Consider the following 17,945-nt stretch of genomic DNA (forward strand, 5'->3'; position numbering starts at 1 on the left):
ATAACGATAAACATTAGAATATCATATCTGTGGTATAAAATAAAAAATCATTAGCAGCTGTGAATATACGGCGTCCAGTATTAATGACTTGGATCATGTTGAAAATACATGTCCTCTATTAAAAATTAAGAAAAATAAGAGAGGCAAATTAAGAAAAGACCCATTAAGACATATAGTAACCAAAGTAAGTGATCACAAAATAAACTCTAATAATGGCTTAACAACATAGTAAAGATGGATATAAATGAAAGTAGCAGAAAAATAGTTTTTGCTATTTAGAGGAGGCAGAAATTGGGGAGTCGCAGGGATCAGAATGAGGCATGAGTACAGTACGAGTCTTTCAGGGTTGTTTTTTGGGAGGTTTTTGTGTGGGGTCTGTGGCAGAATCATGGCACCAGTCCAGGAGGGGGAGGTCATCACATCGCCTCTCCTCTTTCCATTAATCTCTCCTGATTCCTGCTGTGGTCATATCCTCATCAGTCCTCTTCAGAGCCTCCTCATCAGCCTGCAGGGGCCAATGGAGCAGAGTGGATGTGGCTCAGAAGAGACACAAATCTCCTCTGAGGGCATCTTTCTGGGTAGGGTTATGTTGCATAGTGATCAAAGCTTCCCAGGTACTCCAGAGCAGCCCGGTAGCACAGCTGGTACTGATCCTAGAGACACAAAATTGGTTTTGATCAGCGTGTAAGGAGGATTATAGCAGAGATAAAGTTGTACAGTAAAGTGGATTTATTTTCATTAGGAACTTCAGGTTTGCCTCTGCAGTGCAGCAGTTTATAATGTAAATATGTCACAAACATAAATCCTGTTCTGAAGCTTCCGGCTGACCTTCTGTTGTTTTAAAACTGGATATTATGCAGGAGTGGTAAACTGAGTATACATGCCCAAAATACCCTGTTAATTATCCTGCTACACACTTATATGAACCAAGCCAACCAGCCATGAGGTGAAACGTGATCATAAAAAGATTTGATTTGGATCAAACAAATTCATTGATAAATAGATTATACAATCGATAATCTTGTTTTCAATATGGTACAGTCGTGGTTACTTAAGTTTCATACTCACTAAGCGATGTGACGTTTGTGGTTTTAAACATTTCCACAGTAACTGTGACCTCCACAAATCAGAGAGATTGCAGACCTTTTACAGGAGCACCTGCCATTGTTTCATAATCCAAGTTTACTTTGGATGGATACAATATTATGGCTCCTAATCAGAATATGAATGTGATTCTTACTCTCGGAACTTCACTGTTGAGCTCTGTTTCACTCTTAATGGAGCAATTTATAAAATAAACATCATAATGTATTCAGAAACTGAAACCTTAAACTCATTGACAAAGTTTTACTCGGTTGCTTTTGCTTTCAGTGGACTGCCCCCTGCTGGTCATGAGATATAATGCAGGTTTAAGGCAAAGCCACTTTTCACTTTTCATATCTGAAGGCTACGTCAGAGACATTATAAGGTGGAGGCGTGGAACTAAATCGGAACAAAAATCTATGGGAGAACTCTGTAAATTTGGCGGTTGTCCCACCCTGCCCTAACAGACCAATTCAACAGATAAACTAGTAAACATATGCGCTAATCATGTTGTTGCACTGATGCAACAAACAGTTTCGACAGTGTCAGCTGTGCATTGTGGCACACAAGTGAACTAATTTTCTTGTTACTTATGTAGTTCTGTGCACTTCGTAATGTCGATCACATGATGTTTGTTTATTGCTCTGGCAGGAGGAGCCATAGAGACTTGGATTGTGTCTGCACAGATACTAATGAAGCCACAATGTTGTGTTGCTTTTTGAATTTGTAGCTAGAGATATAGCCAAGATATGTTATTGTTTGGGGAGAATCGATTCTAAAAAGATGTGTTATATTCTTTTATGTGCTGTCTATGACTGTGCCCCTGCATCACACTGATACCTCTGTCTGCACCATAGCTGGTCTCTGAGTTCGGAGAGTCTTGACGGTCTGGAAGAGGTCGACCACTCCTTCATACCTCATCCTTTCCAGAACGATGCTCAGAGTAATAAACACACCAGTCCTCCCAACACCAGCACTGGTAAACATACATTATCATTATTATACTGAAATTTATCACTTAAAGCTTCTCATGTCAGATTTTGACAACCAAACCGATTATACACTGTCAAAAATACACACACTCTTAGTTACCTGCAGTGAACAGTGATGGGTCCATCTTGTCCGAATTGCTCTTTAGTTTTATGCACTTGGCCAATGAAGTCAATGAATCCCTCCCCGGTTTTTGGCACTCCTTGCTCTGGCCAATCCGTGAACTGAAACTGCCTGATGGTCCTCGATTGACCATCCTGGTTAATATGCAGGAAAATGGAAAGAAAAAAAAAGATAAATGGCTCACACAGAACGATCCCTCCCTCCCCTACCAGCTAGAAAGAATGTACGAGTGATCTGCAGTCACACTCCTGCTGCTGCTAAAAGAGAACCTACCCGGGCATCAGTGACTTTGAACTCTCGGAGGATGTACTGAGGCATGTTGTACTCGGCCATCGGGTCCACAACAAAGTACTGGTAACGTGCAGAGCGCTCAGCAGGCCAGTACTGATGGCACTTTTCCTGAAAGATGGAGAGAAGATGATCGCAAAATGTGTTTCCTGTCATCAGCATAACTGACTTGGAGTTTTAACACTGAGACCAAAATGCAATGATTAGGCCTCAGATTAGTGTAAAATGGGCAGTGGCTTCTGTTGCTGTCAGGCTGCTTTTGACCACCACGCTTTTTTCCTTCTGTGTAAGCACCCACAACACAGCAAACAACCCCAGTGTCTGCTGATAAAGTAAATAAAAGCAGTGTGACACTTCAGCACCAGCTTCTTCAAGGACTTTGATAACACAGAGACTGGACAAAGGTTGATATGGTGGAACAGGAGCATTCATTTGAAAGCAGGTCATTGCTGAATTATAGCAAAATGTGAATATCTGCATGTCCTTCTGAATCATCAACAGTGCTGTTTCTTGTAACATTTGAAAGTATATGACAATGAACTCTATGCATAGATGTGCACATACTGTAAATCTGCATGGATACAGTTACATTGTAACATTGTAACACGGAGCTGGAGAAATCATGCATAACATCAGTCAGGCTGTAACGTCGAGCTCAGGTACATGCCTGTCAGCTCAGCTGATCTCACAGCTCGTCCATATCAGCTCAGCCGAGAACTATTTAAGCTGCCAGCCGCTTTGCAACCCACAACCCAGCCGCTGAGCAGCCAGAGCAAATCCATGTTGACATATATCAAATCACTGCACATAACAGCCTTTTGTTTTACTGTTTATTATAAGACTGCATATTTAATGGACCTGAGAGGTGTGATGATCAAATAATAGATGCATACCTAACTAAAAAGCAAAAACAGAAAAAACAAGAAGTTACAATGACAAAAATAAAAAAATTAAATTAAATTAAATTATACTGAATAAAGTGAATAAAAACATGTCTTTCTTCATTTAAGTAAAGCACTATATTTTCTGCATATTCAAATTGTATATTCCACTTTTATACAAACTGATATTCAACCATCTTTAAAAACCCATTACTGTATGGTATTTAGGAGTATATTGAACTTTTGTCAAAGACTTTAAATCCTTGACAAACTTCATCTTTACCAGTAGTTGAAAAATATTTATCGTACAAAATCACACAGCCAGATGTTTCAAGCAGAGCCTCTTATGTGTTAAGTACAGATCATTATACTCTTTGAAATGTCATTCTACTTTGTATTAACAGTAAATTCAGTGTATACGAGTTTTATTAAAACCAGATTTGGCAAACTGTCGAAACATTTCATGCTACTTAAAAAAAAGAAGAAGCATTTTTACTCATGTTAAAAATATAAATTTGTGTATGCTCTGCCCTCCTTTTCCCTGTGGAGCCTTTATCATCACTTTTATTCCATATTTCTGCTTGATGTATAGAAATGATTCAGATCTTGCATTGTTTTCAGTGCAATGTGACATAAAAGAAGGTGAAGCTGTTTTGTATTACCCGTCCCATCTCTCGGAGTTTGGTGAGCATCACTACTATGGTGGAGTTGTGCTCCCACAGCATTCTCCAGAAGTCCTCTGTGGTCTCGGCTAACGGGCCCTGGGTGGCCATGTAGGCTTTCTGCTGCCTGCAAATGGAAACAGAGACACAGAGCCTGTGTTTACTCCTCTGGGCTGCAGCAGCTCTGCTGCTATTTGGGTTCAGTTTTCTTCCACTTCAGCTCTGCTTCAGAAAAATCACTTTGGGTTTCTTTCTGTAAAACAAAGTGATAGCAGTTAAATAATCTCACTGTTGCCCACTCGTATTATCATGAAATGGACAGAAATCGAAAAGGTTTAGTTTGATCTGTCAAGGCTGCGAGTGAGATCGTACATGTACAGTCCAATGAAAGCAAAGAGCTTAAAAAATACAAAGAAATATCTTATTCTCATCTTTTTACCTGATTGTGATTCAGTAAAGTAAACTGTGTATGAGTTGCTTAGCCAGATAATCACCAGCTGCCCCAAACTAATTTTACCTGCTTTTTATGTCAGTTAATGATAGACTCAGTGACTGAGCTCCCAAAGAGATTTGGTTTTAGGAACTTGGGGGTCTGGGTATTTCGGGTGATGACCCACTTTGCCTGGCTGGTTCTTAGACACATAAGCTGATAAATAATACCTTAGAAAACAAGAGCTCGCTCCATTAAAATGTGGAATGGATCAAGTACATCTGCCTAAAATACTCATTATGAATTACAGTCATGGTTTTTCACAATTCGTGAGACTGCAAAAATAAAAGAGTTAATTTAGCTGCGGCTTCACCACATCCGGATAAGAGTTCTGGGCAATGACATCCCACAACTGTTGAACGAACCTCTCAGGTGTTAAATATTTAATTTCACATACCCCTTTAAAGTAAATTTGATGAGTCAGCTGCTTGCTAATGTGTGCGCTGATTTTTAAATAGTTTTGCTTGAACACATAGCCTTTTTAACAGCTCTGTTAAAATGACAGATGCCACCCCAGCTGCTCTGCCGGGCTCGAGGCGATCCTCTGCAGCTGGACATAGCCACCAGGGGGCAGTGTTGACGCACATAACAGTGGGCCTAGGTAATTCCCAGAGACTTGCATGCCTGGGTGTATTTCTGTTATCTGTATATATCAGTGCTCTTGTGTGACACTGGTGGTTGGAGGCTTTGTTGTTTTTGGCTACATGTTCACAAGCAGCGGAGCTATTATTTCAATACTCCATAATACAACAACCAAAATAAATATAGGAACGAAAGCTGCTTATTTTGATGCCGTCACTTTACCTGCTGAGCACTGCTCACTGACTGAAGGACTGAAGCCATTTGACCAGCAGCAGCTGATCCTGCCTGGCTAAGTTCATTTAAAGCCAGATTGTTCAAAGCAAACTGTGGATGCTAATGAGCACCCAGAACAGTTTGAACCAAATGTTACTAAACTGTATGCTAATATTCAGACCTTTGTTTTAGAGACAAGGCTGGAGTTATTCTGCTTTTTTTCTACTGCCAGCAGAAAATCAAAAACCAACGTGTATTAGCCCGTCTCTAAGAACTCTCTGGATGTTCATGTTAAGCTGATGTCACTTAAGCCTCTTGGGATTCAATACAAAACTTTGGATGCTGCTTAAAATGTAAATAAAAACAGTGTGCAATCATTTGCAAGTTGGAAGCCTGAAAGCTCCACATTTTTATTCTTGGAGTAGAGTGGCTTTGCATGATTCGCAGTTCAAAATAATCCTTATTTATATTGTTATTATTATCTTGGCTTAGCCCCCCCTTTAAGGCAGCTTGTATCTAAATGGATGAATAAGTCTTTAACAACATGTGGTGCAGCTTTTGTGACTATATTGATCTAAACTTAGTCCAACATATGTATAATATGTCATCATACAGAGCCAAGAGCAGAAAGGGTCCAGCAGTATATAGTCCTTATTTAATACACCATTAACCATGAATTATGGCATCCCTGTGCTGTGTGATGGGGCCATCAGCTTGCAGCACTGCTGAGGTATTATTATTACCAGGTTGTTTTGCTATCTGCCTTCAGCTTCTCTGTTTTTGTTTTTTTTCTAAGGTTGAGTATTTCTCATCTTCCTGTGACCTGTTGACAGCACACCACAAACAAATGACGGGCTAATCAAGCACAGTAATAATTTGGTCAGCAAAGCATTTGGTAGTGATTTTGGCACCGTGGGCAGGTGTTGCCTCCTACTGAACAAAAGAAATTGCCATCTCCATAAAACTTGTCAGAAGATGGAAACATGAAGTGCTCTAAAATACCCTGGTACAAGCTGTGTTCACTCTGGACGTGATAAAACACAGTGAAGCAAAAAGCACCAGCAGATGACGTGGCATCCCAAATCATCAAAGAAAAGAGGACTTTGGACCTCTGAGCAGTAATGCAGTTTCAGTAATGCAGCCTCTGATTCAGGACTGTGACGGTGCAGCGCCTTTCTTGAAGACGCTTGTGTGTGACAGCTTTTAATGCATCTCAGTCTACTACTTATGAAGCGCTCCCAAATTCTTGACAATCCACAAAAATCTGTGGTCATCTCTGTCGCTTGGGTTTAATGATCTTTTCATGAATATACTTTGACACAGTATGCTGCAAACAGCCTTTTGAGCAATGACCTTCTGTGGCTTCCTTTCCTTGCAGAGGGTGTTGATGATCATAACCTGGACGACTTTCAAGTCAGCACACTTCCCCGTGATTGTGGATGTGTCTACTGAACTAGACTGACAGATATATGGTATTCATATTATTTGAAAAGCAGCCTTAAATGAAATATTTCAATAATCTGAGATACTAGATTTTTGAATTTCCTGAGCTACAAGCTATAATCATTAAAAGCCTTTGAAATACCTCAGTTTGTATGTAATCAGTATAGCATATGTGAAGGTTTATCTTTTTGAAATTATGAAAAAATATGAACTAGTTAAAATTCTACATGAAGCAAGAATTTCAGGCATACTCGCTGACAGAAACAAAAGCCAAATCAATAACCCAGAAAAGTTAATAGAATAGATTTTCCATTAATATTAGACAAATTAAAGCATTTCACAGTTAATAGTGAGAAGCACAACAGAGTTCTATCAAAAGTTAATTAAGCAGGAAGCCCATTTTACTCTTGTAACTTTTGACTCATGCAGAGTTAATAACATTGTGGTGTAAGCATTCGCTGCCTTTGTATCTCGCAGCGCAGTAAGTAGGAAGAGAATGACTAATGGTGATACACAAAGACGTCACCGGGCATGTCCACTAATCATCATAATCATGTGCATTCCCCTCACCTTAATCTATCCTAATCCATGCTTCGCTCTTTAAAGGCTGAGCTCAGTGAGGGATGGAGCTCCCCGAATCTCACTTCGCTCTTAATTACTGACACAGGAATTAGAGAGGAATTACACGACACCCCTGCCTCTTTCCGTTGCCTCCCTTTGGTGGGGGGTACTCAGGGGACTTCATTAGGTGCTGGGAGCCAAAAACAACATACACCCACCCTGCATGTAAAATGGGAAGTCCTGACTCATTAGCCACTGCTTTCTGTGAAAGTGTGCTAGAAAACTTTCAATAAGTGTTTTCATAAAAGAGCCTGTGATTAGCTACAAACGTGATGTGTGACAATATCAGTGCTAATGTTGTAAGAGATATGTGTACTGTTTATGAAATCACATTGTGACATGTTGGGCTGAATCTAAGAGTCTGAGGGACACTTTGTGCTCCTAGGCTAATGTCAGAGTCAATCACTCTGTTTATCTTGTTTCTGGACAAAGACTGGGGAACAGATTTTATAAAATAAACATCATGTTGTATTCAGTTTAGTAACTGTTTAAGGTCGTGCATTGAGGCCACTCATCAATAACTTTGGAGTCATTTTCCAGCTTAAATCTATACAAACACAAGTTGTTTTTTGCAGCCGACGACCTGCTGGCCATTTCAAAGAATTTTATATTCATCTGTGCTCATAAATAAACAGCACTGTCTAAACATGCTTTCTACACCTGAAGTAAGGGGACGTGACCGACTGTGATAGTGCTCAGTGATGCATCTCGGAGCTGTAAGCTTACTGTAAACAGAAGACAATGTTAGTAGACTGAGGGGAGATTTGAATCATCACTTGCCGTCATAACTTTCAGAATAAAATCTGAGCAAAAATATGAAAGTTTGTGAGTTGAATTTTAGCCCAAAGCTCAAGTGACAAACTTTGTATATCCACTGAACCATATGATCATGTGATCATACGAGTTCCAGCTAAAGCTGTGGAGATGATCATGACTCCTGTTGTCACATAATCTTTTGGGCATCATGCTACATCGTAGAGCTCCAAATGCAGACTAAAGGAATAAGTAATATGAACCATATAGATTGCATGTTCTTCAAATCAGCGTTACTTTGAATCTCAAATTCATGCATGTCTCTACTTTACTATGTTTTATTGCAATGTCAGTGTTTCCTTGACCAAAGAAGACAATAAAATAAACTTAACCTAAACTGTTTTCATTTATGTTCGTACCTCGATGTTTTTGCACATAAATGTTGATAGAAATAAGAAAAGGACTGATCAGATTTCTGTCCTTCATACTGAGCTATGATCACACAGGCATTAAGCTGAGTGTCACCTCAGTTCATTTCCCTTCTATAAAGGTAGAAAACCCTCAAGATTTCTTCATGTACAAAGACAGAACATGGACACAGACAGCAGTGGCGTTGTGGACCTGTTGGTGTAATCAGTTCATTTCTCTGACATGTCACTGATCTCAAACAGTCTATCCATTCACAAGAGGTGGAAAAAGTGGGAGAATGAACAGGCCTGTCAATAAAACCAATTTGTTTTGTTTTGACAACTGACACAACAAAGGGATGTGAGGCGGTGAAACACCGGACTCCATGTCAGCCTGTAATTTAATGCTGTCAGCTGCCACAGAGAAGGTCCAACCCCCGGCTCATTAGAGGTGCAGCAGCTGAGCAGAAATGCTCCACACTACTTCTTTCTGTGAAGTGATTTCTGTGGGCTCACCTGTACCCGTCGATGAAGCTGGCATTGATGTAATCAGAGCCCTCCACCCCTCTGATCGGCTGCAGGCAGACGCGAGTAGACTCGAAAGGCATGATGTTCACCAGGCGGTTCTTGAATTTGTTGCACGGCAGGTTGGCACTGATGAATCTTGAGGTATGTGCTTTAGAGTTGGCCAGTTTCTGCAGAGACAGAAGAAAGGACAGGTGATTGCAGCTACACGGCAGCATCCACTGTCTATCATCTGCCTCTGGTCTTTATAGTGCTAATCCACCCAGCCTTGGTGGAGTGTGGCGCGTGAGCAAGGTTGTTAAAGGGCACGAGGAGCTAACATTCGTACTGATGCACGAGAATGATGCACTTTGAGCCGATCCTTTTTTTCTCTGACTTCAAATAAATGTCGGATACTGCCGTGTGTTGAAGCTCATCCTGAAGATGCTGAAAAGTCAAAACAAATCCTGAAACATTTAGTGTGAGCCGACAGGCCTGTGACAATGCAGATCAAACCAGAGAAATAAGATGTTTGGATGCAAACCTAGCTGCATGAATGATTTCATTCTCAAATTTTTCTTTTCAGTTTCGGTGGGGAGGAGGTGTTTCTTTACCGACAGGCACTAATGTGAGACCTCTGCACTGCAAGTGTCAATCTCAGAATTGCTTGACAAATAAATTTGCAGTGAACTGAGGATCAAAACCTAATCATGCTCTGTTCAGATTTACAGCCGCCCTGCTTGCATTAAAAAGCAGCATAATACTGAATGCTGGGCATTCCCCCTGCTGCAGGACAGAAACTGCTTAAGCCACTGCACTTTTGCTAAAGCAGTTGAAGACAGTGGATTGCTGCAGATCATCCTGTGTAAAACTACCTAACCTGGGATGACCTTATCTCCTGGTTTGTCCTGGCTCTTGCTCTCCCTCTGCAGCTCCCTCTACTCCAGCCTCATCAGGAGCTCAGAAGTTAAGCTTTAACAACTTCTCCTCTGAGAAGAAGGAAAATCCTCCTTCTGCCTTTGCTTGCACTTGAGTATTACATTTACTTGAATTTGAAGAGACTGTACAAACCAGGCCATGATAACTATACTTTTACTGATTGCAATGTTGTAGTAACTGATTCTGACTTTATGATTTAAAATCTACCTCAGGTAGGCAGGATGGATATGAGTCTTACAGATTCCCATATTCCATGGGACTCCAATTTAAATAAACAAAAAATGCTTTTACCCTCATGGCATGGTTGTGTTCAATGATCCATCCACCCACCCCCAAAACCTGTTTTAATATTTTTCTCTAGATGCATTAAAGTGTTTACATGTAGTGAATCTGACTCTGACACTGTAAATAAAAGCTAAGTCTTTGGCCAAGAAACACGTGTCTGCATTAAAGGAGACTACTACTAGTACTGCAGTCATTTAAAGCTCATTTCTTTTATTCTTAATTTGCACTGAAACATGGTAACACACAATGTGTGTACTGTACACTGTTATGGAATGACCTCCAGTTTACTAGCGGACAGAAATGCAGTGAGTTTGCACAACAGAGTGAAAAATCCCAACAGAAAGAGTTTTGGTTGGACTCCTATCACTTTCTCCTCAGTGATGAAAAGCCTGTAAGAAACTAAAGGTGCACCTGCTCTCTCATCTTTGAACTGTTAGCCTTGGAATTCGTCATAAAGTATCTATTTAATTTTTCCATGACTTAAAGTGTCTGTCATTGAATCCAAGCACAGTCGAGGCAGTTACTGTATGTGTTTAAAGTGCTTCCTTAAATATACTGAGTGCCCAAAGCCGTACAATCGTAAAATCCAGATCTGCTCACCTTAAACTCCAGTTCCATAGCTGTCACCGCCTCTCCAGCGGGCACCTGGGTGAGCTTCTGGATGTGGGCGTACAGGTTGCGGGCAGGGACTTCTGTGTTGCCACAGACTGCAGCTTCCAGCAGGGCCTCGTGGATGAATATGTACTGATCCTCTGTCTGCACCATGTAGTTCCTTTGAGCTCGCATGCACGTCACATGACCGTATATGTCCACCGACTTCTCGTGTTTCATCCTCTCCAACATGGCGTCAATCACAATAAAGCAGCCCGTCCGGCCCACACCGGCGCTGACGGGAGCACAGAGAGGAAACACAGGCGTAAGACCAGAGATCCCTGAGCGCTTCACATCTTTCTCCTGACTACTGTGGCATTTCCACGGGTCGGGAACAGAATCGGAATCCTCATGAATACCAATCCAAACCAGTTACAAATGGGTCCTCGTGCCTCCATAAAGATTCACTGAGAGACGAGGCTGGCCTTTAACATTATGGAGGCAAGGAGGAGGCTCATTGATTCCACTTTTATGTCATTGTTTGATCAGGGTGATTTCGTTTATATGCCTGCTTGCTCACAATGCTTACACGTTCTGGATTTGTCTGTCATGGAGCACGGAGATTCATGATGGACCTTAGAGTCTCTACACCTCATTGAATATTGCTCGCCTTGGATAGGCTGCTTTGTCCTTCTGTAGACACAAGCATCAGTAAAATCTCCTTTTACAAGGCCATTCTTGGCCTACTCCTGTCTTTCTTATTGACCTGCACATGAAGGAAATTATAGATGGTTACTGTCTTTGGTTCAAAGTCTTATTCGTGGCACCTGCGCTTAAAGCTCACATTAAATTATAAAAAAAATCTCAACCTTAAGGCCATTTTAACTGATCTGGAGGCAGATCGTTAAAGTTGTCTAAACTAATTATTCTGACACAGATCAGCTACGTTTCCTCAGTTCTGAACTTTACTTGTACTTTTTACTTGTTCCTTGTATTTTTCCGTGTTCATAATTAGTTTATGATACCACTGCTGAGCTTGGCCAGGACACTCTTGTAAAAGAGATTTTTAATTTTAACCGTAAAAAGGTAAATAATTGATGATATGAATTAAATAAATGTGAGTTAATGGAGCTAACAAACTGCAGTCCAATATGCAAACATTTTTTATTCCATTGTGTGGCAGAAGTAAAGAGATTACTCTATAACCTTGATTTTAGTGAATGGACCAAACTGCTGTGAGCCATTTGAAGAACAGTCCATATCCAAAAATGTATTGTTTTGAACATATAAATAGGACAAGAGCTTTCAGAGTATATTATTGTATTATTTACCATTATTTGGTTCCATCTACAATGTTGTACTGTGGACGACGAGGCCCACAGATTGCACCGTGCATGACAGAGTGAGCACTGCAGGATGTCAGGGTTACAGGATGACTGTGGGTTTTAAAGTGCAGCTCAGGACCTCTGCATACATTCTTATGTACTTATTGTGTTATAAATAAAAATACCTGCAGTTTATATCTAACATCCCCTGCATAGTTTCTACTCTGAAGTCATATGGAAATATATGAATTCTGGATTTGTGCTGTGGAACTGGAAATGGAAAAGCCAGATACGGTTCTCTGACTTTATGGAAATGTAATATCTGTTCCATAAGGAAGAAATATATTTGCTTTTTGTGTCTAAATTTGTACAGTATAAGCAGACCAGTCATTTGAGATGCAGAAAAAAGAAGAAAAATCTATTTCCTGGAGTCCAGCTGCTCGCCTTAGAACAGTTTCCATTCTTAATGTTGATAAATGGGTACTTTTTTTAATCACTGTTATTTAATAATAAACTGTTAGTTAACAAAATTAACAAACATAATAATGTGTAGTAGTTATTAACTTGTTTGTAGAACATTATTGTAAAACTGCAACTGATTATTAAAATGAATAAAAAGCAGTTTCTGTATTTTTTAATTACAATTTTCTTGACTGCTAAATACAAAATAATGATAATGATAGTTCCTGAACAGTTAATATAAGGTGAGAGTACAAAATGAAACAATACATTTTAAGATTGTACCTTTTATGTTGTAACTGGTGTTTTATGCTGGTTGATAAAAAACTGAAGAAACAAAGAGCCAAAAGCTGCAGCGGCACATGGGAGTCCCTGCTGACGGCTATATGTCACTTCCTGTTTCTACACGACCTTCAGCAGTGTCCGTTTTTGAATTTTAAACTGACTTTGAAAGGACGGCAGAGGAGAATGAAATCACAAGGGAATAGTTCATTCATATGATGTATTCTTCATGCGTTCAGCATGTCATGACATTAAAACGAACCTTCGATCCCTGAGACTAATAAAGAAAGAGTTCTGCTTGCCAAGAGCCGCATAAAAGCGGAAACATTTCCAAGACAAAGAAAAGCGTATAAACGATGTGATATTATTATTTTTTCCCTCCCAATCGGTTGCAGCAGGTGGCCCCGCCCCTCCCTGATGCTGGTCCTGCCACAGGCTTCTTCCTGTGAAACGGGAGTTTCTCCTTCCCACTGTTGCAAAGTGCTTGCTCATAAGGAATCATCTGATTGTTAGGCTTTTCTCTGCATTATTGTCGGGTTTTTATCTTACATGAAGCACCTTTAGGCGGCCGTTGTTCTGATTTGGTGCCATATAAATTTGGTGCTTCCATTCTTTCAACACTGCTGAGAGAAGTATAGATGTTAGAGTCTGTGTGTTTTGCTGTTTCCTGAGTCCTTACTTTGCAGGCTTAGCTTTGTGTTCGGGTCTTTCTGTATTTTAGTATTCATAGTTTGGACTCTGATACTCATGGACTGGGTTCTTTTTGTTTCTCTGAGCATGTGCCTCAGTTTCATTATTTTTTTTGTTTGTGATTTTGGTTTATTCCATTCTTATCACCCTCAGTGTTTCCTCACTGTATGTTATTTTGCAGTATGATGTTTGTTTATTTAATAGTCCTTCTTTTGGCTATTTCCTGATTTATTTTGTCTTTCTTATAGTTTTACTTCTCTGTAAATGTCCTAAATTAATTTAGTCTCGTTACTGTCCTGTGTTCAATTATCCATGATTATCTCATGTGTAAATCTATAATCAAGCCCTTCCCCTTTATCTGTGTCGTAGCATTTATCTACCCTCCCTGTGTGGCTTGTTTGTGTATTTCGTCTTTCCCCAGTGGACTTACTATTTTTGGTTCTGTGCATTAACCTAATAAAAGTGTTTTTCTGTTTTACCCCTGCCTGCTTCTGAGTCCTGCATTTGGGTCCCTTTTCCAGCACTATATGACAACAGAAACAGGAAGTGACATCCATCCAGCATAAGGGACTCTGTTCCCTCCATTTAAAGACAAATAAACAACATTTTTTGTAAAGTGAAATAATGTGTTGTTGGCGATTCTTTTATAACAGGAAGGCTGGACAGTATTCTGATATACAGAATCAAATACATTTCTGTTCATTTGACCAACTTAACTCATTCTTGTAAACAGATCAATGGATGGATTTCAATTATAAACCATGTTGTATATTCAGGGAATGTATTAGACCATGATGAATGATACACTGCCACATTAGGGCGTAGAGTAAAAAATGCACAGTAGTTGTTTTCTCCAGTTTCCTCCGTTTGCTTTGCTTTTTCTTTATTACAGGTTGGAGTGTGACTAAATGCAGTATGAGCTTTAGATACTGAAGTATTTCTCAGTGCTACACTTTGAAATCACTGATCCCACTTCTTCACAGAAGAAGTGGTGTGAAGGTCCTTCAGACAGCAGGGAGGGAGCACGCTGCCTCCAGAAAACTGGACTGGCTTTTCAGATCCTTGCCCCTGTTGTTCCTTTGATAAGTCTGGTTTAAAGCTCCCCAGATCAGCTGGGTTGGTAAACATGAACGTGCTGTGTGCAGCGTACGAAAACACTTTGAAGGATTTCTGTTTTCTTTCGGCACAACACATTTTCTTTGATGGGTTAGCTGTGAAGAACGTTCAGCACTTAAAGCAAAGTATTTAAACAGAATCGCTGCTCCTGGCTTAAAGGTGTTAGTATGCTTTGAACAAACTAGGTTGCGACTTATTGTCCAAGCATGTCTAAAGGCAGATTAATGTTTACACTGGAAATTGGGGTGAAAAGGCTTCTGTGAGAGCTTCCTCCAGGCTGCATCTCTTTGTCTGCCTGATTCACCTCTAGGACTTTGGTGTATTTGCATTTGTGTTCATAGAGAAATAAATTGCACAAATGCAAATGTCAGGCACGGACGTACCAACAGTGTTTAAAACTGACTTTTATCTTCGTTCTAAAATGATGGCGCCATAGCACGCTGTGAAAAAGGTTCAGCTGGTTTTGTAACAAGATCAGTGCCTGAGACAAAATTAAAAAATATCAGCATCAGAAATTTAGGATGATATCAGACTTCTGCTACAACGTTCTCACACAACACTTGAATAAATAAATGAATGAATTACTAAACAATACAGATCAACAGATGGAGACAGAAAACAGGCAAAGCAAATATGTACATTAAATCAATATCACACAGAGTAGCTGTGAAAACCTTGCAAGATGCAAGAGTGTGCAGCTCCCTTAAAGGGGGCTGGTTACTGGTTTGAGAGTTGCATACACTTGGATGCAATTGGGAAGATGGTTTCCAGCAATGTCACATGATCTGAAACAATAGTTCTTGGGCATGCTGCAGTATTTGTGTTAATGTAAGATAAGGTCTACCTGCAGTGAACCACCATGGGTCCAGCATCTTGAGGATTGCAGGACTTGATTCTGCGTAGAAAGGCCAGTGTTGGGGTCGGATACTCAGGCACTCCATGGTCTGGCCAAGCCAGAAACTGGAACTGTCGAACTTCTCTTTTTTCACTGGAGCCATTCTGTTGACACATTTACTCATGTTTGTCACTCATAAAAACAGACCCCAACACACTAATGTGATTATGAGGCTAAAAGATTCACTGGCATAAATTCAATTATCTGAATGATTAATGTAAGAACTTCTTATTGTGCACTATTTGTACATCACAAATGCACTCTGAGCTGCACTCAGAAGCACACAAAGTGTCCTTGGTGTATGATGACGTTTTGATAACTTTATCAGTGACAAACATAATATCAAGCACACCACATTTTTTTTCCAATTCAGGCACCAAGGCCACAATCTGCTTAGACTCTTAAGTACTTTCTAGACAAGAAAGAATATTTTCTATCCTTTTAAAGCTGCGGAAGCCTTAATCAGCACGGAGTGCTGAAGGGATGACCTTTTTTGTAGGCCAACCCAGAAGGTAGCATCTCTTTAGCATCCCAATGACTTCTTTGTCAGTTCCTTATAAAAAAGTATGTGGCTTTTGGATTATCAGAGAAAAAAGGTTCTGTGGGAAACACTAGTTTATAATACTTGCACACTGGCGAGCAGAATTAGGTCCATGAACTAAAGACATTTTGTGATTTGCAATTGCGAGAGTTCAGCAATCTGTTTGTTAAGTGATTAAATTATGATCCTGTTTCCATTTTTCCTCGGATGTATGAATGTTAAACTTTATCGTGACACCTGGAACAGCAGTCTCAGATCATTTTACTGAAATTGAAAGAATTTGGACTTGTTTTAGCTCTTTGTTATGCTTCAGTTTTTATTTGCTTTTGAACAATGAAGGATCTGGAAATGACTGATGAAGCGAAACTTAACAAGCGGATAAAAAATGACACTAATCTCCTGTGTTTGCTGAAAGTAAACTGAATATACAGGGTGAAAATACAGATACTTAGTTTATTAATTTATTTAATTTTTCAACATATTTTTTATATGTCTGGGTCTACTGTTAGTGAAAAATAGTGACTGATGTGATTTAACCTCCATCAGGCGGTTGCCAAACTGCATAGCATAAATTTAGAGATAGGTTACAGTTAAGCCGTATGCTAAAGAAGCTTAATCTCAACAACAGAAGATGCTAACTTTTAATCAATTTTCAAACAGTCCACTTTACTCCTTTATGGAGTAAAATGGACTAAGATGTGACGCTGGCTTCCAGCCATACCACCCTCAGCACACCCAGTCTTGTCTGAGCTTGGAAGCTAAGCTGGGTTGGTCCTGGTTAGTGTTTGGATGGAACAGCTTGTGCAGCTGTGGGCTCAGTAGATAGAACCGGTCGTCTACTAATTGGAAAGTCAGAGGTTTGATCCCAGATCTGTAAGTCAAAGTATCCTTGGACCAGATATTGAACCCTGAGTTGCTCCTGGTGATCTGTGTAACTAAACGAATCAACAGCAACATGGTGGTCTTACCTTATAGAGGGCAAACGTTCTCACACTGTACGTAGCCAGCTCCAGTGTGTCCAACATGGTCACTTGAATCATCCCATACGTCTCCGTGCCTCGACTGGGCCAATACTGGTCACATTTCACCTACAAACAGAGACAACATAAAGGACTATTTAGCTTTACAACCAGTGGTGTTGGAAGTGGAGTAGGTGTTGATAGAGAGATCGGTTGGTGCAGTATCTGCAGTGATGTGACTGCTGTGCTGGTCTCAGCTGGTGAAAAGAGAGAGCTGGAGATGATCATCAACTGTTTAATTCTTAACCTTACCTTTGGCCTCAAGCTGTAGACAGTGACTGAAAGAACAGGATCACATATGCACATGACTGAAACAAGCACCTTTCTAATGGTGTCTGGTCTCAGGGATACCAAGAGGGTACCTTGGTATCCCTCTGGAAGAGCTGGGAGAGGGGGCTGGGGAGAGGGAGGTCTGGGCATCTCTTCTTAGATCGCTGGCCTGTGACCTGGACACCTGAAATGTGGCCCTTATTTGCAGTGTTTTTGGCCACCATTGGTCTAAACTAATGGTATTGACTTAGGGTAAGTTTGGCTTCCTCAACTAAGTTCCACTATAGACGGTGGTATTTGGGGCACATCTGGCCCACACAACATTTACCAGTGCTATATCAAAGCTAAAAGTACCATAAGTAGTCTAGATTAGGCCCAGACGTACATGCTATTGGGATACCTTTTTTAACACATGAACTACCGGCAATATCGGAAGAGTTGGGTCGGGTGATAGCCAAATTAGTTTTTTCCTACACATCAGGAAACAGCCCGG

The 17,945-nt window shown here is 40.3% G+C and overlaps 1 protein-coding gene across 4 annotated transcripts in view; it reads right to left on the reverse strand.

Annotated features, from left to right (window-relative positions):
* Nucleotides 1–280: 280 nt before the first annotated feature.
* ptprfa (protein tyrosine phosphatase receptor type Fa) overlaps nucleotides 281–17,945 on the reverse strand; it is a 334,388-nt gene continuing 316,723 nt past the window's right edge. For all 4 annotated transcript variants that reach the window (XM_063496570.1, XM_063496569.1, XM_063496568.1 and 1 more), the window contains 9 exons: nucleotides 17,132–17,251; nucleotides 15,572–15,726; nucleotides 10,865–11,150; nucleotides 9,053–9,231; nucleotides 4,028–4,154; nucleotides 2,470–2,595; nucleotides 2,176–2,330; nucleotides 1,924–2,059; nucleotides 281–653 (listed from right to left, as the gene is read on the reverse strand). In XM_063496570.1, coding sequence (XP_063352640.1) covers nucleotides 585–653; nucleotides 1,924–2,059; nucleotides 2,176–2,330; nucleotides 2,470–2,595; nucleotides 4,028–4,154; nucleotides 9,053–9,231; nucleotides 10,865–11,150; nucleotides 15,572–15,726; nucleotides 17,132–17,251 — 1,353 coding nt within the window. In that variant the 3' untranslated portion in view covers nucleotides 281–584. The remainder of the gene's footprint in view (nucleotides 654–1,923; nucleotides 2,060–2,175; nucleotides 2,331–2,469; nucleotides 2,596–4,027; nucleotides 4,155–9,052; nucleotides 9,232–10,864; nucleotides 11,151–15,571; nucleotides 15,727–17,131; nucleotides 17,252–17,945) is intronic.

This window comes from Pelmatolapia mariae, linkage group LG15 (assembly GCF_036321145.2).
Source record: "Pelmatolapia mariae isolate MD_Pm_ZW linkage group LG15, Pm_UMD_F_2, whole genome shotgun sequence".
Classification (NCBI taxonomy): Eukaryota; Metazoa; Chordata; class Actinopteri; order Cichliformes; family Cichlidae; genus Pelmatolapia; species Pelmatolapia mariae.